The following is a 26,724-nucleotide window of genomic DNA, read 5'->3' as shown; positions in this document are numbered from 1 at the left end:
CTCGGGGACATAATTTGACAAAGAAGAATGCTTGGCGAGAGTTTCACCAAGTTTACTCGGAATGGTCAGCTTTATCAGTTAGTAAACTGTCACCGTCCTTGATATGTTGAGCCTCTGCCTTTAATCCGTATCATATTCCACACCCACGCACCATGGAGTGCCAACATGGACGATGTTGCAGCGGGAGCCAGTCAACAACATCAGGGCTACAGGGATGTTATACTCTAGATATAAAAGCATGAAAAGCTGTAATGACTAAAAGAATAAATCGTTCGGTCCATGACACTTTCCCCAAGAAATACAGAATTCAGAGGTCCGTATATCCAGATTGACCCATGAGCCACCGCCGTCTGGCATAGGACTCTAGATTGAAATATATTAATAATTTGTACATTGAAATTTGAAACAACCAAGACCCAATAATAAAAATGTGCAAAAATATTTATCAGGCACAGGGCCTGGCGTGACCAGCCGAATGATAGAACCGGGCCCATTCTACCATCCGTCTGGGTGAAGTCAGGGTCAAAGGTGTGTTGGGTAAAGGAACGCTGTTCCTGGGACCAGTTCCCTCAACCGCCCTTCCTCCACTGACACAGGGGCGCAACCCACGGCAAACAGGTTGCCCAATTTGGTCGCCTCTTACGACCAGCCACGGGATGCTGTGGACACATTCTACCCTGGGTCCACACGGGGGAGGAGCTATTAGCGTTACCCAGCACTCACCACGAGGAGGTTGCTCTTCATGAGTGCCCGATTAGGGTGGATGGACAACAGTAAAGTTTTGTTATAATATGTAAGAAAAATATCATAATTGTTGAGCAGCCATCGATAACCATTAATATTTACTTTTTTAGAATTTCGTATGTATATATTTTATAGAAAGGTGTTTTAGTTTAATATTAACATAAATACTAGGGAGCGAATGGATTTAGTAACAGTATTTCAACCATATCCAGGCGTGAAAGAGATTCAAAGAGGATGCAGGAATATCGCCTAAAGGAATCTGGCATCTGTTAGGTATCAGCTTGAGTTTTCAAATATAATATTGTGTTTCCATCCGGTTTAATTGATGCCAACAAGTACAATTGGGAACATAATTGCAATTAAACCATTGATTTGAAGTGAAGTTCTTTTGTAGTTACAAGTTGGCATGAATTAATTTGCTCTTTTGTTAAAAAAAATATTTTTTAGTGATACTATGAACTATGGCGATGAGCATATACGTTTCCTTACATTCGTAATGGAAAATAACCGTTCCGTCCGTTAATATGTGCACCTTTTCAGGGTCAACAGCTGAGTATTCAATATAATATATAATGTACAAAGTTGCACTTCATGTTGAAATAGGTCGTCTAATTACTTGTTTTCAACACCTCTAGCTTTTTAACAAATATAAAAATCGGTTCTTTCCCTTCTTGTGATATGACTGTATTTGCCCCAATCCTAGTGATCAAAGCGTTCGCTCGTCATGCCGAAGGACTTTGTTTGATTGTCCCCATGGGTGCAATGTGTGAAGCCCATTTCTGGTGTCCCCCGTGATCTTACTTGAACATTGTTAAAGGCGGCGTGAAACCCAACTCACTCACTCACTCATTCACTCTTGAAACTCTTACAAATATGTCTTGTTCCATTTATTTTGTACAATCAGACCTCACATTTCAAAAACATGTACGCAAAGCAGACAAAAAAATCCTTGAACATTAAGACATTCTGCTGCTCTGTCCAAACAACACCATCACGTGTCAGACCGAGTTAACTTGGGTAAATTCAGATCAGCCTTTTACAATCACTACCAACATTTAGCCAAAGCATTTGACTTCAAAAACCCAAACGTGTTTGTGCGTTTAACAGAACATGAGGTAGTCAAACCAAGCGTTCAAATGGCAAGGTTGAAAGAACAAAACAAACGGCTGAAAGTTGGGAACTCCTCTTCTTCGGAAATACGCTTTCACATCGTTCACAATAACCATTAGTCGTTTGGATACGGAGGTGAGTCCATCATCACAGGAGAGAGGAAGAAGTGTTCCTTCCACACGTTCCCGAAGTAGTTCCGCCCCGATTGAGCTTCCATAACGCAATCAGCAATGTCCATCAGCAATGTGTCTCCAAGGACGTATCTTAATATACACAAGCCATTATTTCCTCCGGGTGATAAAGCAACTGGACTCGCTAATATTTTAGTTAGACAGGACTTTATTCAAAGTCGTGTACGTATAAATACAAATCTTGAAGTCCTTGCTATTCGCGTAAACCCAGTACATTGCATAAACTTTGTGCTCTTTATATATACCACCTTCACACGTCGCCAGTCCGAGCTTCAGAATCTGTATGACCAGCCAGCTTAGCCGTGCATCATCACAGACTATTTGAACGGGCACAACCCTCAGTGGGGAAGTACAGACGCAAACAATAAGAGGAAACTTTTGAAAACTTTATATCTCGTAACAATTTGTATGTGGAACATGATACAAAGAATAAAAGGCATATGTTCAAAATATACTGCTCAACATCTCGGTGATCGGTTAACAACTGACAGAGCTGACATTGCAAATAAACTTCGAGAAACACTAGCCAAGCATTTGTCACCGTCCAGTTATGGTCCTGAGTATCAAAAGTATCAGAAACAACACTAGAACAAATAGCTGAATAATACTTCTAACAAATTAGTTTCACTTTATGAGCTATATACCGCCTTTGAGTAGGTTTATAACACAGCAACAGGGATCATCGATCAGCTGAAGGAATTCAATCGATCTAGCTCTTCTTTTTAAGGATGTTCGATCAAATATCTCTAGTATGGTGGCCTATCTTTGACTGTTGGTGATCTATTGCCTCTTTTTAATTGTATCGTTAATTAATACTTTATTATTAAGATAGGCTATTGAAGCATTTACCTGAACCATAGCTCGATATTCTTTTTGAAATATTCGATCAAATATTTCTAGTATGGTGGTCTATCTTTGACTGCTGGTGATATCCTTTCCCTTTATCGTCTATTTTAATAGTTTATTACTATATAAATTGTCTTTGAGCTAGCTTTAACAAATATGTGATAATCTAGTTCTTAGTGTTCGTTAAGGACAGCATTTTATCAAGTTTTGTTACATTTAGCTATTTATATATAAATTTGTATATTGTATAAATTTGTATCGTCACGATCACGACATATTGACGATGTGACGTTAAATTTTAACTTACTCGCACACTTCGCTCAGTTCAAATACCATATGCTATATGGTCTCCTCCTTCTTCTTGTTACACGTTACCAACACCTGTTTGAACGTGGGAGACGCAGGGAAATATGAACAGCATCTGAGTTTGTCCATGTAGGTGCTGATGTAAGGTAGCCTGTACGGATCATCTGTTGTCTCTTGAGTGTCACGTGCTGCTTCTAAATTTCGTTTAGCCATCCCACGTTCCTCCTGTGTACCTGCAAGAGACAACAAGGGGTGAAGATAGCTGATGGCAGGTACTTGTAAACGTGAAACGCGAAAACTAGCATCTGTATATACAATTTTGCATACTTTAAATTGGTGAAAGTACTACAAGCCATTTTAGCCATTTAGATGAAAACATACCCTTGGCGTGATTTGTACTCTAGGGTTAGATATGATTAGTGATTATCAATAATTGGTAATTCATGTGATTATTGTCGCGGCCATGTATTATACTAATCACAATTAGGCTTATATCTTTCGTGTAAGATATTTTCCAAGCTGATCGTTCAGTTGATGTACGATATATAGTAATATACTGGGAGATGACGATAAGGATGAACCTACTATATTTGATGATCTTTAATTCAGGGAACAGTTTGGGAACACGTTCGTTTCATTGCTAGACGAATTATGAAGTTTACATAGATATTTAATTCAGCGTCGTTTATATATTCGTTGTCTCAGCAATTGACTAAAAGGCAGGTTCTGATTTAACAACACTGACTAGGCTCCTGTCAGTAACATTAAGTATTCAGTGCGCCGAAATCATCGATATTTTAATTGTCGATTAATTATTTCTCCTATGGGAAATGATGCTGACTGCGAACTACGGACTAATTATACCTGGAGCCAGATTGTCCAGGACACATCCCGAGAACATGGTCACGAACATGGGTGTCACCAGCAGCACTTCAAGCAACTGATCGAGTACTTCGTTGCCTGGCAACACAAAGACATATCTGATGAAACGGAAATGGAACAACTTACAGATTTAAACATGAAACTGGACACTATTCAGGGTGAACTTGTGTCTCGGAATCAAGATGTCACGTTACAGTGCTACATGTTTTCCTACGGATCCGTGAAGCAATAATCCCGACAAGATCAAAGAATAGTTCCTTTGTCACATCCACCCCACCCCCTCAAAGAGATCCTACCCGTTGCTTCTGAAATCGCCAATGACTACCTTGCGAGACTGAAGCAGAAAGTAACATTTAATACCCCGTCGTAACGATTATGCCCACTGGGTATTACCATAAAAATACTCCTTTGATCCGTGACTTGGCTGTTGCCGTAAGGTATTATATCCTTACGTCGTAATTCTCATATCGACTTCAACACGAACCTTCAAACACAACGCTTAGTGCGTGGCGGGTTGATATATGACAAACATACCCAACCAAGCTACTTCTTTGGTAGATGAGACAATACCTGTATTGATAGAGTTTTCGTTAGCGGCCATCCAGTCTGGCAGGAGGAGACCCAGAGAGAGCGATATCCCCAGGATTAGGAGGTTCCTGGAGGAAGACAGGTCGACTGCATTCGACATAGACACGCCCACTGCTGTCACTGTGCCCACTGCCACAAAGTTGACCCCGCCAACTACTGGGTCGGGGATGATTGTGAACACCGCCCCAACCTTGCCTACGACGCCCCCTATCATCAGAATCAAGGCCGCTGTCACAAACACACTCCGACTCGCAACCTGTAGATCAGAAAACGCTGTACATGTTTTAGAAAGAGCAAATTGAACAGTTGTAATTAATATTTTCCTTGATATGTTTTTGAATCCAGCTCACAACTTGAGTCCTTGTCGTCCACATAGTGGTATCAGGTATGTGGACACATGGTCTGAAATTGTGTCGTGACTGAGTTCTGGACAGAGGTGCCACCGATCATGACTGTCTCTGTTTAAGTGCCAGAACAGAGCCAGTGTGTAGTGAGTTTGGCGAATTACTCACTGCTATAGATCGGTTTTCTCACTAATACGATCTGTTGTGGCCAGGTGCTTTCATTGCTATTCACATTTGTAACTACTGGTGTTGATAGGCGCTTACATTGTACTCATTGACTATGATACTTCTTCAGAACTTGGATTACTGTTCATATTGTCAATCAATGGTTTTGTATCAGTGTTCATACTTTCAACATCTGTTTTTATGTGGTTTTTGCCAGAGAGACTGCCAACGATGGGTGTGATATTCCTTGGCGCATTAACCCAAGAACACCAAGAACCATGACTGGACGAAATTCCCACGTTTGGTTATATCGTGTATAGGGATCAATGACAAATTGATATGAATGACTCCCACACTTCAAACTGATTTGCCAGACACAAACTGTGTCACGTGGAAATGAAATCAACTCTTCAACTGACCTTAGTAACAGTGACCACCCCAAGGCTCTGTATGTACAAGATGCTTGAATACACCCCTCCCAGCATGCCGCTGATTGCAGAGCTTATACCGTCCACGGCTATCCCTCTATTCAAGGCGTGGGCCGGAGGGGGAGGTAACTCTACTACACTGGCCGTTGCAGAGTAAAAGCCTGGTACCTGGATGATATTAACTATCGTGATGATTAGCATGGCCGTGAAACCCGAGGAGCTTATGGTCGGCGTTCCGAACTGAACTGGAAAAATAAGAGTCATTTGTTAGCACTGCTGTAAATGGTTCGATTAAACGATCTTTTCCGATAATGACCATGGGTTTCCACGATTGAGACTTGCGTCACTTTGGTCTTTCCTCCAGATGTTCACTGAAACATCAGAAAGATCAATGCCAAATAAGGTGCCTATATGTAATTGCTGCTACACGGATCACACCCGTAGCAAATGCATACATATCAGTCAATTGTTCATTAGGGAAAGACTGGAACATATTGAACAAATTGCATCATTTTTGTAACTTCTGCGTCAAATTTGGACAATCATCCGTAAGTATACCACGACATGTTTAAAAAACTATTCTGGGGTCTAGAATGATGTAACTTTGATGAAACTACTTTATAACACCCCGGGGTAGAACTGGTCCGTAGCAGTCTATACTAGTTGGAGGCGGCTACTCGGTAATTTGGTTGATTGTGTGTCATCAAACTCGTGGACCGATGTTCACTAAATTACTCACTTTGCTTGCTGACTCTTTTATTTACATATATTTGCCGTATAGCAGGGATGTTGCTCCGCTAAATATATACATTCGATACAATGTGTGAAGCCCATTTCTGGTGGCGTCCCCCGCCGTGATATTGCTGGAGTATTGCTAAAAGCGGCGTAAAACCAAACTCGGTCAGTCAATCAGTCAGTCTTGTTGTAAGGACTAAATAAGATAAACTTCATGTTTCAATATCAACAGTATAATATAATTCCAGCTGAAGAGCAACGATGTTACCAAACTGGAGCTTACATGGCAGAGGGAAATAGAACCACGGAGCATTGTAGAGGGCGCTTGTTCTGACGTCAGTTCTAGCCATGTGACCATGGACAGTGGAGTTGCTAGACAACACATCTGTGACTGTTAGCACGTGACACAAACACCAAGACAGTCCGATTGCCAGAACAACCTGAAGACAGAAACAGGTTGTTTAACCACTACCCTTACTGTAGAAAAGGATTGGATCTTTAACAGCATATTAAAACTGATGTTTCGAGATTTTGACGAATGAATACACGATGACTCTACAATGTTTATATACATAGTGAAGTTCAAGCCAGTGTTAAGTTAACTTCACTGGTCATAAGCTTTATACTCACAGCATTCAGCTGAAACAGCGGATAGTGAGTCACGTGACATTTCTTCTTCCTGTTGTAGCCAGGAAAGGGGATACTGACCTTCGCCAGAAACATGGAAAACACCAGGACCAGCACGGTCGATCTGCGAAGACACCGGACATGAACATCAGTGTCAAGTGTTGAACACAAGTATCAAGTGTTGAACACAACTATCAAGTGTTGAACATAAGTATCAAGTGTTGAACAGAAGTATCAAGTGTTGAACAGACGTATCAAGTCTTGAACATAAGCATCAAGTGTTGAACAAAAGTATCAAGTGTTGCACATAAGCTTCAAGTGTTGAACACAAGTATCAAGTGTTGAACACAAGTATCAAGTGTTGAACACAAGTATCAAGTGTTGCACATAAGCATCAAGTGTTGAACACAAGTATCAGGTGTTGAACACTACTATCAAGTGTTGAACACAAGTATCAAGTGTTGAACACAAGTATCAAGTGTTGAACACAACTATCAAGTGTTGAACATAAGTATCAAGTTTTGAACAAAAGTAGCAAGTCTTGAACACAAGTATCAAGTGTTGCACATAAGCATCAAGTGCTGAACACAACTATCAAGTGTTGAACATAAGTATCAAGTGTTGAACACAAGTATCAAGTGTTGAACAGAAGTATCAAGTGTTGCACATAAGCATCGAGTGTTGAACACAATCAAGTGTTGAACACAAGTATCCAGTATCGCACATAAGTATCAAGTGTTGAACACAAGTATCAAGTGCTGAACACAAGTATCAAGTGTTGCACATAAGCATCAAGTGTTGAACACAAGTATCAAGTGTTGAACACAAGTATCAAGTGTTGAACAGAAGTATCAAGTGTTGAACAGACGTATCAAATCTTGAACATAAGCATCAAGTGTTGAACACAACTATCAAGTGTTGCACATAAGCTTCAAGTGTTGAACACAAGTATCAAGTGTTGCACATGAGCATCAAGTGTTGAACACAAGTATCAAGTGTTGAACATAAGTATCAAGTTTTGAACAAAAGTATCAAGTCTTGAACACAAGTATCAAGTGTTGCACATAAGCATCAAGTGCTGAACACAACTATCAAGTGTTGAACAAAAGTATCAAGTTTTGAACACAAGTATCAAGTCTTGAACACAAGTATCAAGTGTTGCACTGAACATCAAGTCTTGAACACAAGTATCAAGTGTTGAACACAAGTATCAAGTGTTGAACAGAAGTATCAAGTGTTGAACAGAAGTATCAAGTCTTGAACACAAGTATCAAGTCTTGAACACAACTATCAAGTGTTGAACACAACTATCAAGTGTTGAACATAAGTATCAAGTTTTGAGCAAAAGTATCCAGTCTTGAACACAAGTATCAAGTGTTGAACATAAGTATCAAGTGTTGCACATAAGCATCGAGTGTTGAACACAAGTATCCAGTATCGCACATAAGTATCAAGTGTTGAACACAAGTATCAAGTGCTGAACACAAGTATCAAGTGTTGCACATAAGCATCAAGTGTTGAACACAAGTATCAAGTGTTGAACACAAGTATCAAGTGTTGAACAGAAGTATCAAGTGTTGAACAGACGTATCAAATCTTGAACATAAGCATCAAGTGTTGAACACAACTATCAAGTGTTGCACATAAGCTTCAAGTGTTGAACACAAGTATCAAGTGTTGCACATAAGCTTCAAGTGTTGAACACAAGTATCAAGTGTTGAACATAAGTATCAAGTTTTGAACAAAGGTATCAAGTCTCGAACACAAGTATCAAGTGTTGCACATAAGCATCAAGTGCTGAACACAACTATCAAGTGTTGAACATAAGTATCAAGTGTTGAACACAACTATCAAGTGTTGAACACAAGTATCAAGTGTTGCACTGAACATCAAGTCTTGAACACAAGTATCAAGTGTTGAACACAAGTATCAAGTGTTGAACATAAGTATCAAGTGTTGAACAGAAGTATCAAGTGTTGAACACAAGTATCAAGTCTTGAACACAAGTATCAAGTCTTGAACACCAGTATCAAGTGTTGAACATAAGTATCAAGTTTCGATGTATTCATGTTTATTATGGCATTCACCATGACTGTATACAATAATAATAATACCATCCCGGACCGCCTAAGCACAGATCCCTAACACCTCTTACTCATCTCCTTTACATGGATGACATCGAGCTTTATACTCACAGCAGTATCAGCAGATACCAATCTGAAAGAGCAGGTTCTCCTTGTCGAGTCCTTTTCTAATGATCTTGGCATGACATTTGGACTCGACAAATGTAATACTCTCCATTTGTAACCCGGCAAGGTAACTAATGATGGATCTGTCAAGTTAAAGGGGGGTGAGGGTGGGGTGGCGGGGAGTTATTGAGCATCTTGTGGAAGATCAGGCCTACACCTATCAAATTCGAGACAAGCTCCAGAATGCCCAAATTCAAGAAAAACTTCGGCTGAGTATAAATCTCGCTTAAAGAGAATCTGGAGCTCGGAGCTAACTGCTCGAAACAAAGTCAAAGCCACCAATACCTTTGCTGTGCCAGACCTTTCCTATTCCTTTGGATTAGTTGTTTGGACAAAACAACACATCCACAGTCTTGACCGCCTGACCAGAAGGATCTTGTCTGATAACAGAGCCCACCACCCTCATTCCTCTCTTAATCGTTTATATATGCCAATCAGATCGGGAGGTCGGGGTCGGATTAATGTGGAGGCTCTTCATGACAGAATTTCATTGTGTACTTTTACGCATATGTATTTTTCGGATGATCCTCTGGTGATGCATGTCAAGACTCATGATGTCCTTTTTGATAAAGCCAATGAATTTTTGAAATATCATTGAATTTTCTGTCCCTTTTGACAGCAACCATTCTCTTCCCACAGAGGTTACTCCTGTCATATCTTCCTACGTAACCTCTGTTCTAATACGGCCCTTTCAGGGTGTGAGCGTTCAAGACTCGTGATTGGAGGCAATCAGATTTAGTTGTGCAATCAGCGACGTTGTTTCAAAAGTGATCATTCGCCAGGCTTGGGTAATTTCCGCATGCATCGGGAAAACTAGAACCTCTTCCCGAGCGCGATGCACAAACGTTTCTTCTAGACAGAACTCAGTCATGTAATGGCGTCTCCATCGCCCTCGTTGACAACGAACAAGCTCGCCATTAAATGTCTCGTGTGTCACGACAAGTCCCCGGCAGAAGAGGGATATTTGTGGCCCCACATTTGCTTGTATTAGTCAAGTTGAGCAAGTGTTTGGAAGAAATATTAACAAGAATCAGGGATTGGGATGTAAATTTGTCTGCCTCTCATCATAAATGATAGCGATGATCGTTTTGGCTTCACTGATACATGGGAGAATCTCGTAAGTTAGGGACTTGCCACTACCAGTTTTAGTCCCGACAAACACATCTTGTCTATTAATTCCTGCACTCTCTATTGCTAGTTTCTGATTTTCAGTTAAACATGAAATACCGAATCTTTCCTTCGCACGTTGATCAACTAACACCATGGAGGCCGCCATATTGGATCTAAGTCTATTTAACACGTGTTCTGATTGGATAGAAAGAAGGGAGATAATTTGTGTTGCGATATTTTGCCGCTAGGGGATTTTACGAGGACCGGGAAATATGGCCGTATTAGAACAGAGGTTACGTAGGAAGATATGACAGGAGTAACCTCTGTGGGAAGAGAATGGACAGCAACGTGATTGGCAAGTTTCAGGAGAAGCATTCTAAATATGCGGACCTCGCCTTTGAAATGTCTCGCTTGCATCTCATGTACACTGTCGTCAGGCACCCGATTGTTCTATGTGCCCTTAGTTTGGTACCCGCGTTCTCCACCGGGAGCACAGCCCTTCTGACACTCTGGGTAAAGCAGAAGGCTGCAGTGTTGTGGAGTCTACATATTCTCCGGAATGTCCTTGGTGGGTTCGACTAGGCAGCCTTTTCCTGGGAGAAGTCCCATTCGCTGTGCGGGGCTGCGTGTGGAGGGGGCAAGGGCCCTGACCTGATGGTGAGCCTTGCCATCCTGACCCGAACCCTCTCTGCTGCATTTTCATCTTAATCTGTAAAACATAATAATAATCATTGAGCATAGGCAATGTCAAAGAGATGTGCTTTGAGCCCTTTTCGTATTCCTCTCTTGACATCACCATGTATACGTGTTGTTATATGTTATATCCGAAATGATACGGCTTCAGATCACCACACTGCAAAAACATCGACAATTGGTATGTTAAAACTGGGTAAATGCGTGACTTTTACATCCGCTTCAATAAGATATTAAAATGAATTACACATAAGAGCTTGCGAGCTTTGACTTTCAAACGTGTTAAAATTTGTTTTACCATCTTTGAAATACGGTAACAGAACCTTTGTGCCATAAGTCGAACTAAGTACTGTTTGATCACCTACAACCTGTTCAAGCACAACGTGTTCTTACTTATTTATTATCTATGACTTTTGAGTTCTGTTTTATTAAGCAGTAAATGTTGTGCTACAAAATACAGACCTTTTGCTGAACTAATTGCATATTTTCGGTGTTTTACAAGGGCTTGTATCCTTACAAACGAACTGGTGAACAAATTTAATTGACCCCGTGTATTCACTGACTGCCATCCATATCTGTTTCGTTGATATGTGTTTCTCATCACCGATCTCAACCAGGTAAACAGCTGTTGGGCAAACCATAAATAACTATTGTTCCATTATTGAAACTAAATTAACGCAATTTTAACTTTCAGAAGACGGTAATAATCTTTAAATTAACTTAGATATAGTCTCTGTCCCCAGGAAGCAATACGTCAAGAAATACTACTTCGCAAAAGTGACCTGTATATTTTATGAGTGTGTCATGATAGGTTTATTTTGTATCAATCGAGGTGCGAATTGAGGTAGGAAAACATTTCACTATTGCACGTCGAATGAACATTTATGGCAAGCAGGAGATGCGAGACAAAGACAACTAAAGACTTTGGTTCACTTTGCCTAGTGTTCTTATTTCAAATTGGCATCATCTACCGACACAGCGGATACCTGGCTAAGAAGGCTATTCCCCAGTGTTGTTCTCACAGTGGTATCATCTACTACCTGGCTACTTACAAGCTGGCTATTCCCCAGTGTTGTTCACACAGTGGTATCCTTTACTACATGTCTACTTACAAGCTGGCTATTCCCCAGTGTTGTTCAAACAGTGGCATCATGTAGTACCTGTCTACTTACAAGCTGGCTATTCCCCAGTGTTGTTCACACAGTGGTATCATGTACTACCTGTCTACTTACAAGCTGGCTATTCCCCAGTGTTGTTCACACAGTGGTATCCATGTACTACCTGTCTACTTACAAGCTGGCTATTCCCCAGTGTTGTTCACACAGTGGTATCATGTACTACCTGACTACTTACAAGCTGGCTATTCCCAAGTGTTGTTCACACAGTGGTATCATGTACTACCTGTCTACTTACAAGCTGGCTATTCCCCAAAGTTGTTCACACAGTGGTTTCATGTACTACCTGACTACTTACAAGCTGGCTATTCCCCAGTGTTGTTCACACAGTGGTATCATGCACTACCTGTCTACTTACAAGCTGGCTATTCCCCAAAGTTGTTCACACAGTGGCATTTTGCACTACCTGACTACTTACAAGCTGGCTATTCCCCAGTGTTGTTCACACAGTGGTATCATGTACTACCTGACTACTTACAAGCTGGCTATTCCCCAGTGTTGTTCACACGGTGGTATCATGTACTACCTGACTACTTACAAGCTGGCTATTCCCCAGTGTTGTTCACACAGTGGCATCATGTACTACCTGTCTACTTACAAGCTGGCTATTCCCCAAAGTTGTTCACACAGTGGCATTTTGCACTACCTGTCTACTTACAAGCTGGCTATTCCCCAGTGTTGTTCACACAGTGGTATCATGTACTACCTGACTACTTACAAGCTGGCTATTCCCCAGTGTTGTTCACACAGTGGTTTCATGTACTACCTGACTACTTACAAGCTGGCTATTCCCCAAAGTTGTTCACACAGTGGCATTTTGCACTACCTGTCTACTTACAAGCTGGCCATTCCCCAAAGTTGTTCACACAGTGGCATTTTGCACTACCTGACTACTTACAAGCTGGTTATTCCCCAGTGTTGTTCACACAGCGGTATCATGTACTACCTGACTACTTACAAGCTGGCTATTCCCCAGTGTTGTTCACACAGTGGTATCATGTACTACCTGACTCCTTACAAGCTGGCTATTCCCCAGTGTTGTTCACACAGTGGTATCATGTACTACCTGGCTACTTACAAGCTGGCTATTCCCCAGTGTTGTTCACACAGTGGTATCATGTACTACCTGACTACTTACAAGCTGGCTATTCCCCAGTGTTGTTCACACAGCGGTATCATGTACTACCTGTCTACTTACAAGCTGGCTATTCCCCAGTGTTGTTCACACAGTGGTATCATGTACTACCTGGCTACTTACAAGCTGACTATTCCCCAGTGTTGTTCACACAGTGGCATCATGTACTACCTGACTACTTACAAGCTGGCTATTCCCCAGTGTTGTTCACACAGTGGTATCATGTACTACCTGTCTACTTACAAGCTGGCTATTCCCCAGTGTTGTTCACACAGTGGCATCATGTACTACCTGTCTACTTACAAGCTGGCTATTCCCCAGTGTTGTTCACACAGTGGTATCATGTACTACCTGTCTACTTACAAGCTGGATATTCCCCAGTGTTGTTCACACAGTGGTATCATGTACTACCTGACTACTTACAAGCTGGCTATTCCCCAGTGTTGTTCACACAGTGGTATCATGTACTACCTGACTACTTACAAGCTGGCTATTCCCCAGTGTTGTTCACACGGTGGTATCATCTACTACCTGTATACTTACAAACTGGCTATTCCCCAGTGTTGTTCACACAGTGGTATCATGTACTACCTGTCTACTTACAAGCTGGCTATTCCCCAGTGTTGTTCACACAGTGGTATCATGTACTACCTGGCTACTTACAAGCTGGCTATTCCCCAGTGTTGTTCACACAGTGGCATCATGTACTACCTGTCTACTTACAAGCTGGCTATTCCCCAGTGTTGTTCACACAGTGGTATCATGTACTACCTGACTACTTACAAGCTGGCTATTCCCCAGTGTTGTTCACACAGTGGCATCATGTACTACCTGACTACTTACAAGCTGGCTATTCCCCAGTGTTGTTCACACAGTGGTATCATGTACTACCTGTTTACTTACAAGCTGGATATTCCCCAGTGTTGTTCACACAGCGGTATCATGTTCTACCTGACTACTTACAAGCTGGCTATTCCCCAGTGTTGTTCACACAGTGGTATCATGTATTACTACCTGGCTACTTACAAGCTGGCTATTCCCCAGTGTTGTTCACACAGTGGTGGTATCATGTACTACCTTTACTTCTGCCTGATAAGTCTACTTACAAGCTGGCTATTCCCCAGTGTTGTTCACACAGTGGCATCATGCACTACCTGTCTACTTACAAGCTGGCTATTCCCCAGTGTTGTTCACACAGTGGTATCATGTACTACCTGACTACTTACAAGCTGGCTATTCCCCAGTGTTGTTCACACAGTGGTATCATGTACTACCTGACTACTTACAAGCTGGCTATTCCCCAGTGTTGTTGACACAGTGGTATCATGTACTACCTGTCTACTTACAAGCTGGCTATTCCCCAGTGTTGTTCACACAGCGGTACAACATAACGGCCGAGCGTTAACCCGAGGACCAGTACAGTTGGGGCCACTGTCAGAGGACCGATGAACCGGAGGAAGAAGCCCAGAATTCCCGTTATTCCCAGAAGGAACTGAACTCCTGAAGCCAGCATTAGATCGCCCTGGATCTGATGTATAATAAATGGTAATTAGTCCCATTGTTTCACTAGATTTATTCTTATTTCTGGATTTTGTGTTTCTGATACTGAGTCAGTTTGTTTTCGAATTTGTCACAAGTTCATTTCACGTGGACGTAATTATATACGCACATACGAAGGCGGATATTCTCTTCTGTAAAAGGTGCACTTGGCGATAATAATATGTGTAATCTCGTTACGCACATATATTTTAAAAACTGAATTAAGTGCTTTTACAAAATAAAGATTTCACATTAACTAAACTTTAACGAAGCAACGAAGATATAATCTTTTACCTCTCTCATTCGGATCTTCCAGCTGATAGATGAGGTGACATTGGCAGATCCATCCATGCCCAGAGATTCTGTTGTGAGAGATGACAAATAAACAAATCAACGGTATGTATGTAAGGACAACAAGGACCTTATGCATGGAGCGGAGGGTACGGTGTACAATTCAAATACCAAAAATACGTTAAAATATGGTACCTTTTACTCTGGCGCTTTTTTTTATAAGAATACGAAACAAGGTTTAGACGGCTTTGAGTCTGTACTCGAAGTGGTATATTCATGCTAAATTGTGGCATGGTATCTGATCCCTGCAAACCGGAATTAGTCCGAGCTGGTACAAACAGCAACACACGCACGTGCATTTACGTCACTAACTTAATGCATTGGTTTTAATCAGCGACATTACATATTAGCAATATTGCCCTCTCCATATTCATTAGACGTACTAAAAGCAGATTGTATAGTATGAGTGTTCATGAATCTGTATGACGTTGTGATCATACTAGGTGTTCAAGCAATCAAACGGTGCTCCCAACACCATCGGTATTTGATAGTGATTCATACACATGAGATGCACTGCACATAATTTTCGTCAGTAAAGCGTAAATGTGGACATGCCCTCCCCATCTCTACTATAAAAAGTTTTGAAATCTTCGCTATGGCCTTGAATGCTGTAACCCTATTTGAAATATTGACACTCTTCTAAATGTCACCGGATTATTATCCACGAATCCACGACTTTTCTCGGTTTCCTCTATTTCCATTTACGTACGCTTCTTCTCCTCTCTCTCTCTCTCTCTCTCTCTCTCTGTCTCTCTCTCTCTCTCTCTCTCTCTCTCTCTCTCTCTCTCTCTCTCTCTCTCTCTCTCTCTCTCTCTCTCTCTCTCTCTCTCTCTCTCTCTCTCTCTCTCTCTCTCTCTCGTCTTACCAGCAGTATCTCGTCCACATACCTCAGTTGTGGCGAAGACACTTTCAAATGTCACTTTCTGTTTTTCGTTCCTCGTCTGAGCATCAACAGACATTGCTGATATATATTTACAGGCATGTCCCTTTATCTGTCTACTTTCATTAAGGTATGTTAATATATTCATTAAAGGGGCGGTGGGGTAGCCTAGTGGGTAAAGCGTTCGCTCGTCACGCCGAAGGCCCGGGTTCGATTCCCCACATGGGTAAAATGTGTGAAGCCCATTTCTGGTGTCCCCCGCCGTGATATTGCTGGAATAGTGCTAAAAGCGGCGTAAAATCAAACTCACTCACTCACTAATATTCATTACAAAAGTTATCGCGATTGTAGAACGTCAATAGTAAAATTTTAGTGTAATATATTGCGAATACTCTAATATTCTATCCCAAGGACTTGTGTTGCACGATATCACCAGTTGAAACGCCAATTTAAAGCACCATCCCGTAAGTAAGATTGTGAGTGAAAGTTATGTTCAAGTTCCATGTATAAAGTAAATGGAAACTCGACTGAAGTTAAATGCAGTGTTCCGTGGATAATCAAAGGCTTGAACTCCGGGAATTTTGCTCGACACAAAGGAAAACGTTACTGTAAAGTCATCCCTCGTGTCATACAGTTTCGTGGGGAGTATTTTGTCACTCTGAATCTGTATGCATAGATCTACATAATTATGAAACAGACGAACTGAGTCGTCTTCGCTGGTCTCCTTTTCACTTGTACGTTTGTGTACATCAGGGGAAGATAAGTTTTGTTTGTTTGTTGTTTAACGCCGCACTCAGCAATACTACAGCTATATAACGGCTGTCTGTAAATAATCGTGCCTGGACCAGACAATCCAGTGATCAACAGCATGAGCATTGCTCTGTGCAATTGGGATAAGATGACGTGTCCATCATATCAGCAAGCCTGACCACCCGATCCTGCTAGTCGCCTCTTCCGACAACCATGGGTTGCTGAAAAACAATTCTAACCCGGATCTTTACGGGAGGGAAAGAAAGAAACTGTGGTTATTTCAGGATATCAGGTTATCGATATACCTGAAGTTCAGTTTTAACTGCGTCAACAAATTGTTTTGTTTTGACGTATCGAACAGAAATTCCAATTGATATACCTGATACAATTTTAACCTATACTTCGAGACAGTACTATAAATATTCTATGAAGTCTTTCTCTACCTACCATCACTCCATTTAGGGGCATTGAGAATGGCAGCTATTGCAATCAGATATGACCCGCTAGGACCGTGAATGACCGGTAGTCTACAACACAATGGTCATTTTATTGAACTAAAAATCTAAAACACATCAATGAGACTCTGGTTCGCTTAATGATAAACAAAATTACCGGAACAACCAGATTTTGCATACACATCTCTGAATTCGTCGAAACTTGGTGACCTCTCCCAAATTAAGGAGAGCACAGGGTGGGGGTTACTTTACAGCGCTAACAATCGCTTTGAGCCCGAAGGCCGTGCTGGTCTATGTTGTGAGAACGTACGTACATTGCGGGATGACTGGGCCTAAATACCACTGGCTCGACGAAGCACGAAACTGGGTTACATAAATGCGATTCAGGCCAAAGGTGGCCACAAGAGGTACTGACGTTAACGCTACCATATCCAGTTGGGTGACATTTATGCTTGTCAGATTTGAAGACGGACACTGTGATTTTCAACATGCCAAGTCTGACATTCATAGATATTTGTTTCCGGCAAGATATATCATTTGAAATACAGACGAAGTTTGTAATTATATTATTTCCACCTGTTGGCTTCTTTTGGTTGAAGAGTATTCACACTGTCCTAATTCCAACATTTTTTTACATACAAAATAGAGTTGAAACAAAATCTTAGATAAAAAAAAGCATTGTATTTTCTGAAACATGATAATCCAGGTTTTTCAGATGCCTTGATTTTCGAATGTTCGTTGGGGTAGCTGTTATTGTAATTAGGTAACAATCGTGTTTCAAGATCTGTTTTTCGCATCCAAAATATGTACCATTGTGAATTGGGGTTAAATGTTCAGAAAATGACATCATCCACCAGAAAAGTTCTGAGGTATTGATTGTTACATTGTTACAAATTCTAAAAATAACTCTTACCCAATAGTCTAGTTTCGTTTCTATATTTCTAGTAAGCTAATGGTGAAGCAACACATTAATCATTTAAATTTGCTTGATGAAGTCATATATATCAGTTCAAAAACACGTGTACTTGATGAATAAGGTGTAATGCAGATGAAGGATATTTACAAATTATGTTTAAATGTTGTAGTGAGTGAGTTAAAATATAAATTCACGTCGACAGTGTTTCAGCCATATCTTGAGTATGAGAGTTGTAGAATAATAAACATACTTAACTCATATTACTGTATCCAAATATAGATCTTGTTTATCACGATTTAGGTTAAGTTCCCATAGTTTAGAAATTGAAAGAGGACGTTACTATAACATTCCCCTGGAACAAAGAACATGCAAAATGTGTAACTTAAACGTAATTGAAAATGAATATCACTTCTTACTTATCTGTCCATCCTACATTGAATTAAGACGTAAATATCTTTTGTCGCAATTCTATGTTTTCCCCAATATACTAAAATTCAATTCGTTGTTATCATCCAAAAATGAAGACATTTCCTTGAATACTGCTAAGTATCTGTTTTATGCATTCGAAAAAAGGAAATCAATTTTGTCATATTAAGACTGTATATATTATACATGCTTTCATTGTTATCATTTTATTTCATGTCTACACCGATGAGGTGTTTTTGTACTCATAGGCCCGTGGCCTCATAGTATCAGAAATAAAGATTTGAATAAAAACAAACTTTGACAAAACTCAATACCTGTCGACAAACAACAGTAAAATAACTAGACTATCACGGATTTAGACATAAAACTAGCATGTTTCAAATGTTTTCTACTTTATTCATAGTGAGTATAAGATGGGAATCGTTTATTGCCAGTGCTTCTGCTCATAATGGTCTCGAGAAAATTTAAATACGTTTAAGCCTGAAAACATGAAATTTAAAATATTCGCATTTAGACATAATTTGTTGAAAGCACTACATACCGACACCCTATGCAGACCTGCAATAAACTGGCAATGCCACTTGTAAAAAGGGACAGACTCAGAATCTGGGACCTCACTTCCGTTAAATGACCAGCTCCGATCTGATTGGCGAGGAGGACTGCAGTGCTCAATGCACCGGAAATACTAACAATAGCTTCCTGAAACAGAAATGATACAAGGTCAGACAGAGCTATGTACCAGTGATATCAACTGTTGAATTCACGTGAAAACGTGAAGACATACCTCTTCTGGACTGCATTTCATATACGTTTATATACTCTCCCAAAAAAGAAACGCATATAGAAATGTCGACTGTCTTTTTATGTTTATTTTGAAACATCTTGTAGGCTTTATGAGTCAATGAAATATAGCGAACTTGCACACTGGGAATGCAGACTTATCCGTCTTTGGCACAAAATCGAGGAAAGTCAGTTTGAGTGTCACATGGAGAAGTGTGGTGGCGCTGAAGTCAATACCTCGTGTGACCACCGTGGACATCGAGAACTGCTCGGCATCGCCTCGGCATCGAACGAATAAGTCTCAGAATCTCGTGTTGCCCAATCGCAGCCCACTCTGCCTGTAGTGCCTGTGCGAGTTGCTGAAGTGTCTGGGGCTGGGGGTTACGGCGTAACTGGAGGAAGTATCTAGTGTGACGTGCTGTGTGGGGCCTGGCATTGTCCTGTTGAAACAACTCCCTCTGGCGATCAATGATTGGAAGGAGGTGTGGGCGTAGGATTTCGTCACAGAACCGTTGAGCTGTCAGGTTGCCCTGGATCATCACCAAATCACTTCTCCTACGGCAGCTGATCGCTCCCCACATCATAACACTGCCCCGGCCGAATCTGTCCACCTGGGGAACGCAAGCGTCGGCGAAACGTTCACGTCGACGTCTGTACACCCGCATTCTTCCATCGCGTCGTTCCAATAGAAATCGTGATTCATCACTGAACCAGATTCTACGCCAAATCGGTAGGTTCCAGGCCTGAACGTTGGTGCACCATTGAACTCGATGTCGACGATGTTGTTGTCGAAGCACAGGGCCAAAATAAGGTCTTCTAGCACGTAAACCAGCCTCTCTCAACCTGTTCCTGGAGGTCTGTGCAGAAAGCCTCCTCAATCCGGGTATTTGTCGAGAGGTACTGGTCGCCGTAGCTGTTCGATGACGCAGGTGATGTACCCGGATGTAGCGATCCTGCACCGCAGTGGTCGCTCGAGGTCGCCTACTACGAGGGGCATCTGCTACCGCATTCTGCCTGCGATATCTCTCCCAGAGCCGTGAAATGGTGCTTTGGTGAACATTCATGCGTCGGGCAACTGCACGTTGAGACTGGCCAGCTTCAAGCAAACCAATGGCGATATGACGGTTGGCTTCACTTAGATGTGGCATTTTGCGTTCGTCAACAATATTCCAAATACAGTGAATAATCGACAGACAGCGATCAAACTTTTATACCCATCATTGAGACTATCTGATCCCCAACTTTCACGTGCATTACATGTGAATTGTGTATTCTGTGACACTACACGCCGAAATTCAAAATCGTGCTGTTAAATACGGGTATTTTACGGATGGTGCGTTTTGTTGTGATGTTTGAAAACATAAACACCATAGGACTCATAAACAGAGCAAAACCTTTTGTTTAATTCATTGCTATATGAAATTGCTATTTTCATGGTGCGTTTCTTTTTTGGGAGAGTATACAACGAGAAACGTATAGCCGGGTCTTGCTACCATCAAACTCCATTGTCTTAAAAGTCAAAATAAGGGTGAAAATTACACGAGTGGGTCACTGATTGGCTATTATGACACCGAAAACAGTAAACATGTCCTCCATACCTCTTGCATACGCTCTGGAAAAAAGCCAGGCCTAGGGTGTTTATTCCTATCCAGAGTACATATACGTGAACAGACATTGTGTCTTCATCATACATTAAAGGAATCTTATAAAATTGTGTTTGTTTACGAGGTATAACTACCGTGCCGACGTGACTATTCATTGATTTGCGTTTGCCACAAGGACTGTGACCAGTATCTCATGCATGTGGTCCCGTCTTCCAGCTAAATGGCCTTCACATTTGTTGGCATAAGGGGCGTAGGTAGACCTTATAAATTTAACATTATTACAAGATGTCATTGCTATAATCAGTCTGATCAGTTTTCGTCAATAAAACACCTAAAAGGATAACATCTGGGGTTAGTAAAATACAGGTAGTTCAACACCATAAACGATACATCGAGGAATTTCAATTACCGATGTAAGATAATTCGAGTAACAATTCTATTTAGTGTTACACTATTGACCAGCAAATGACCTGGATTTTCTAGTAAATCCCATGTCGAAGTTGACTTATATACTTCGTTTACAAATGGTGTTAGTCAGGTGCTGTTGGAGGAGGATTGCTTACCGTTATTGAGAACGCCTGATGTCACTCATATTCAGCGATCCATACATATTTTCACTGTTAGTTTTGCCTCGTATATTCTTCTTACAACTCGGCTAAGATGAAGACAAACATACATACATACATACCTGTAATCCATGCAGCGGGAGAAAGATGAGGGAAGGCGATTTATCCACTGGGTAAAGAAACGTTTCTTGTCTGATTTCTGTCTGATTCTCTGAGTTCTCTTCTCCAGACGTCCGAGGTGCTGTCCTTGTGTCCGCCATGTTCTGCGGTAAGATGATGACTGTCATGCCTTGTGTGCGACACACGTTATATATTGCTATAGTTCGTTTGATTTCATTTGAGACCGATGAATTGCTCACTAACACAAAATGTAATAAATACAACCAAAAAAAGATTTCCACAGTCACATGAAATCGACAGACAAATTTTGGACACAGGGAAAAAAAAGTTGTTTAAACAAACGACCATTATTTTGTTGTGACGTTTCGCTATTTCTTACGAGGGGGGACCACTTGCTGGTAGAACAGCCAGGTGTGCGAGTTTGACACGTGAAATAAATATTATTTCACTACACACGCTTGTTGATTACCTGGCTTTTCTACAGCAAGTGGTTCCCATGCGAACACTCACAGTGGTAGCATCAAATCAGCACAAATGGTCGCTGCGACTGTATCGGTGAGGTGGCGGGTGTGTATACGGGTATCAAGTAAATAACGGAGCAATGCCACATGGGGCAAAGGTCTATGAATGGGTGAGAATTTAGTGCAACGCTGACGAAATGCGGGTCAAGGTGATGGGGCTTCTCGGTGTCATCTCGGACTTCGCACCGGTGTCATGTCTCTCGAACTCTTCAAAGACGGGGATCGCCTGGACTATAGTTTAAGTATCCTCTTTAATATTTCAAATCCATGTGTGACGAAAACGGGAAGCATAAACCTAATAAACATGTATGAGTTCTCGGCCAGCTCTCCTTGACAGTCTACCCTCATACATACTGAATAGAATGTCTCGGGAGATATCCACCTTGTGGTAGTTATGTTGCCTCTGTTTCGTCGTCGTTATCAACATCACCACCGCTACTGAGGACGTTTCACGATCCAAACTCAGACCTCGATTTCGCTTCAGATGCTAACCACTCGGCCCATATTTTGGACCTCCGGTGGTTATCATGACTGAGGTATCGGGTTTCGACTAATTTGGTCTTTTGTCAACATACACGTGTGGGGCAAAGCAAGTCACTCATAAAAGGGGTTGACGTTTGTGTCTTTGAATTTTGCATAAACCCTCTTCAGCTTTCCTTCCAATGAAGATCCGGGTCAGAATTTGTCTTCAGCGACCCATGCTTGTCAACCGATTCGACTAACGGGACCGGGTGGTCCGACACTCTGACTTGGTTGACAAACGCCATCGTATCCCAATTGCGTAGATTGATGCTCATGCTGTTGGTCACTGGATTGACTGGTCCAGATTCGATTATTTTGGAATCTCCAATGATCTTCTTCTTCAACCGCCGCCATAAAGCTGAAATATTGCTGAGCGTAAAGCTAAACTCAATTAATCAATCAATCCTGGATGGGATACAACCGCTTCAAAACCGTACCAAGACGTGTTCCAGGCCCCGATTTCTCGAAGCAAACTTAAGTCTGAGTTTTGACTTAAGTTCGAATTTGAGAAAACCCATTTCCCATGTTCAACTGAAATTGATATTAAACTCAAACATAGAAGACAATTTGAGTTTGGGGAATAGAATACTGACGTTGTTTGGGCTTTTTTATTTTAAAAATGCAGTTGGTTTAAAAATTCAGCTGTTTCAAATTGTCAAACTCAGTTTGAAATTTGAGTAAAAATGCAGTTGATTTAAAAATTCAGCTGTTTCAAATTGTCAAACTCAGTTTGAAATTAGAGTAAAAACTTAAGTTTGTTTCGAGAAATTGGGGCCAGATCTGTATCTGCCCTGTACACTATCCAAAAAATTCAGTAACACCTTTACCGAGAAGACTACGAGAGTATACAGAGAGGATGATTGTTACCATAATATTAAAAACGAATTGATTTAGAACGCTGAAGACCCCACTGGACGTATCAGTTTGCACGGTCCTATTACAATAATACATCAGCGAGCCGGTGTATACCCTTTCCAATTACACCTTGCCGAAGACTATATGTAGACAGGAGGATTGTTGACATGAATATTACACGAAATAGCGACAAGTGTGACCTAAAATACACTAGTTACAAAGTTGAAGATTTAAACATTAGACGCCTCAGCGGATCCGAACAGCTTGTTGTATTGTTCTGTTATAATGATATATTAGTACGGGCTTATATCACACAAAGAACCAGATCTTGTTGCGTCCTGACGTTAACAGAATTCACACGCAACTGTGATTGGACAAGAACAGAAGTGGGACTATGTCCCAGGCGCTATTATGCTGACTAATCTCACAAACATTTACCGTTGAAATATATACTATTACGAGTTCCATATAGTTTATATTATTAGATTGTTAAAAGACACGTGACATGGATGTCTTTCTGTGTCACCTGTAGACGTCTGGGATATTGTTCCTTTATGTGGCTATTGGGGGATGCATTCCTCCATCAAGATAGATGCCTGATGTTACTTTTGTCTGTTGTAATTGGTGATATTTGCATCTTTTTTTTCATTCATTTGAACAGAATCATTCCACTTCATATACATTATGGTTTGGAAGACATATAACACGAAGTCGTTGTTTTCACAAGCAGGCGTATATGACAGACTGATAGTTTATTCAAGTCTCACCATATGTACAGCAATATTATGAACAAGTAAAACATATACATATGTACATGTGTCAGTAATTTGGTTAAGTTAATTCCTTATCAACATAAGTACAATAGGGCACATGCATGAATAAATACAATCTAAATATTATCGGAGTATTGTAATTGACTCATTATTATAATTTACATCATCATAAGCAATCTTCTGAAAGGCATAAATTACCTCCCTTATTGAAATTATGCTGGGAAGTATTATGAAATGGTAGATGAACATATACTCATGCCTAAAATGGTTGTCAGCCCCTCCCCACCCCAAACCCACCCCCACACACACATACACTAATCCACACACCCTCTCCAATTAACAAAATTGAAAGGGGTGACAATCATTATTGGCATGAGTATATTTTAAAACCAGTTCGTTACAAAAACTGAAATATTAAAGGGTCATCAAAATGACAACCTATCCCGATTAATTCCAAGACGTTAACTGTTTTTTATCGACTTTGATTAAAGTGAGCATACGGCGTTAGACTTACGGGTGGCACAGCAGAGGTCATAGAATGTTTGGCATTTCCCTCTAAAGTGTTCTTCGGTCCACTACGAAATATTACAATTTTATTTTTTGATATATTTACAGTTTCCATTTTTTGCAATATTATGACAGGTACCTAAAGAATTTGTAAGCCATCATTAATCAAAACAGTATCGTCTGCATAAAGAACAAATTAAAAAACTTAATACCTTGTGAAGAATGAGGACTATTTTTATGGATATACAACTTCTTTATTCTGTATAGGCAACGTTTTGACATAGATTCTAATGTCGTTGTCAAGCAAATGGTGACAGTGTGGCCAATTATCTTCATCATGTAAAACAAAGTTTAACTAGGAGACTAAAGATGAATTTCGATTGTGCGCAGAATGAATGTTTCAAAATATATAACTTTTAGGGTTTAGTACAGCATATATTTGTAACTGGTTCAGTTTTCTTGTCATCGCTTACTGGTTTATTTGTCGTATGCATTGAAAAACTAACTGGACAATGTTCATCAAAATGTCCATCCGGGTACACACCGTGGTAAAGCAACAACGTATCACCCTTTAGCCTTTACATGTATTCTTCCTAACCAACTTTCGTTTTCCATTGCAGATGAATAAATTAAAGTATTTATAAATATCTACAAGTTTATTACCACAATTACTAATTATTGGTTTATCTTGAGTGGTGCGGATTGCCATGTCTCCATGTAAACCGCGAATGAACTGTTTGAGAGGCATTCTAAACGTTGTGAGCAATAGGAATGACAAGTCTTTATGGCTGATCAACATGACCAACCTTATGCTTGAAAACGTATAATTCCTATATACTTACTATACTTCGAGTCTTCGTGAGGAAAAAGGCAACAAGATATCATGTTGATCAGTTCCTTTGTCAATTCAAACCACATATCAAAATAACTGACGTTGTCAAGGAGAGTAACATGTCGACTATTATAATCCTTCACCAATAAACATATTTCCCAACACCACCTTTTACGTTTCGTTCTGTGTTTAATATAATTTATGACCTTCAATTTTGATGTCGTCAAACTCATCAGTCATTGTTAATTGGCACCTGTGCTATATTAATTCAAGGAACTGGAGGTCTTGGAAGACCAATAACATGTATATGGTAAGTAGGCGGAGTAGGTAATCCCCAGAATCCCCAGTCCCATTTAGTCTTGACCATGTCGTTTAGGGTCGTATACACGGTTGAGGGACCTGTATTTCAACGAGTGTTGAATCGCAGGACTCAAGCGGGTTACATATCACAGTGTACACCGCTCTGGAATTTGTGGACGTCCTGCACCAACAGTTCCGTATGTCTCCTGGATTCGCTTATGACAAGTTTCTCAATGGCATTGTGTGTATTCAGATACTGGTCGTTTATAAATTACTACTCAAACTGAATGTATAACGTCCAGGCTGTTGAATAACCCGATTATCCAACGATTTATTTGGGGGCAAACTGAACAAGATCTTCTCAAACCAGGCGTTCAAAGGGAAAGGACAGACAAAATCAATGGCTGAAAGCTGGGAACCCCTCCTCGGTAATAACCGTTCACAACACGTTTAGTCCTTTGGATATGGAGGGGGACTCCTTCATCACAGGAAAGAGGAAGAAGTGTCCCTCACGATCCCGAAAACTTATAAATACAGATAGATTGTAACTGAGGCAGTACAAGAATCACGAGCCATTTTCTCCTCCGGGGAAAATAAATTATGTTGTATGTGCTCTTTGTATATACAATGTTCACATGCCCTTCGTCAATCCGAGCTTCAGAATCTGTATGACCAGAGAGCTAAGCCCTGCATCATCAT

At 40.7% G+C, this 26,724-nt stretch overlaps 1 protein-coding gene across 2 annotated transcripts; it reads right to left on the bottom strand.

The window, feature by feature from the left end:
- Positions 1 to 1,616: 1,616 nt before the first annotated feature.
- LOC124258447 (solute carrier family 23 member 2-like) lies at positions 1,617 to 22,318 on the bottom strand. 2 transcript variants are annotated; one of them, XM_046692544.1, is made up of 12 exons: positions 22,226 to 22,318; positions 21,718 to 21,858; positions 19,187 to 19,344; positions 17,296 to 17,375; positions 15,162 to 15,229; positions 14,675 to 14,856; positions 6,970 to 7,090; positions 6,623 to 6,779; positions 5,596 to 5,849; positions 4,650 to 4,923; positions 4,062 to 4,157; positions 1,617 to 3,430 (listed from the first exon to the last, which is right to left on the bottom strand). In XM_046692544.1, exons 2-12 carry the CDS (start codon positions 21,853 to 21,855, stop codon positions 3,231 to 3,233), a joined length of 1,728 nt encoding a protein of 575 aa, XP_046548500.1. In that variant the 5' UTR covers positions 21,856 to 21,858; positions 22,226 to 22,318; the 3' UTR covers positions 1,617 to 3,230. The 2 variants fall into 2 exon arrangements, with proteins under 2 accessions (XP_046548500.1, XP_046548499.1); XM_046692543.1 differs by lacking the exon at positions 22,226 to 22,318 and having other exon boundaries at positions 21,718 to 21,965.
- Between the last annotated feature and the right edge of the window lie 4,406 nt (positions 22,319 to 26,724).

This window comes from Haliotis rubra, unplaced genomic scaffold, assembly GCF_003918875.1.
Source record: "Haliotis rubra isolate DU_JTF1 unplaced genomic scaffold, ASM391887v1 Scf693, whole genome shotgun sequence".
NCBI lineage: Eukaryota > Metazoa > Mollusca > Gastropoda > Lepetellida > Haliotidae > Haliotis > Haliotis rubra.
The sequence above is the reverse complement of the archived record's forward strand: the minus strand, read 5'-3'. Positions and strand labels throughout refer to the sequence as shown.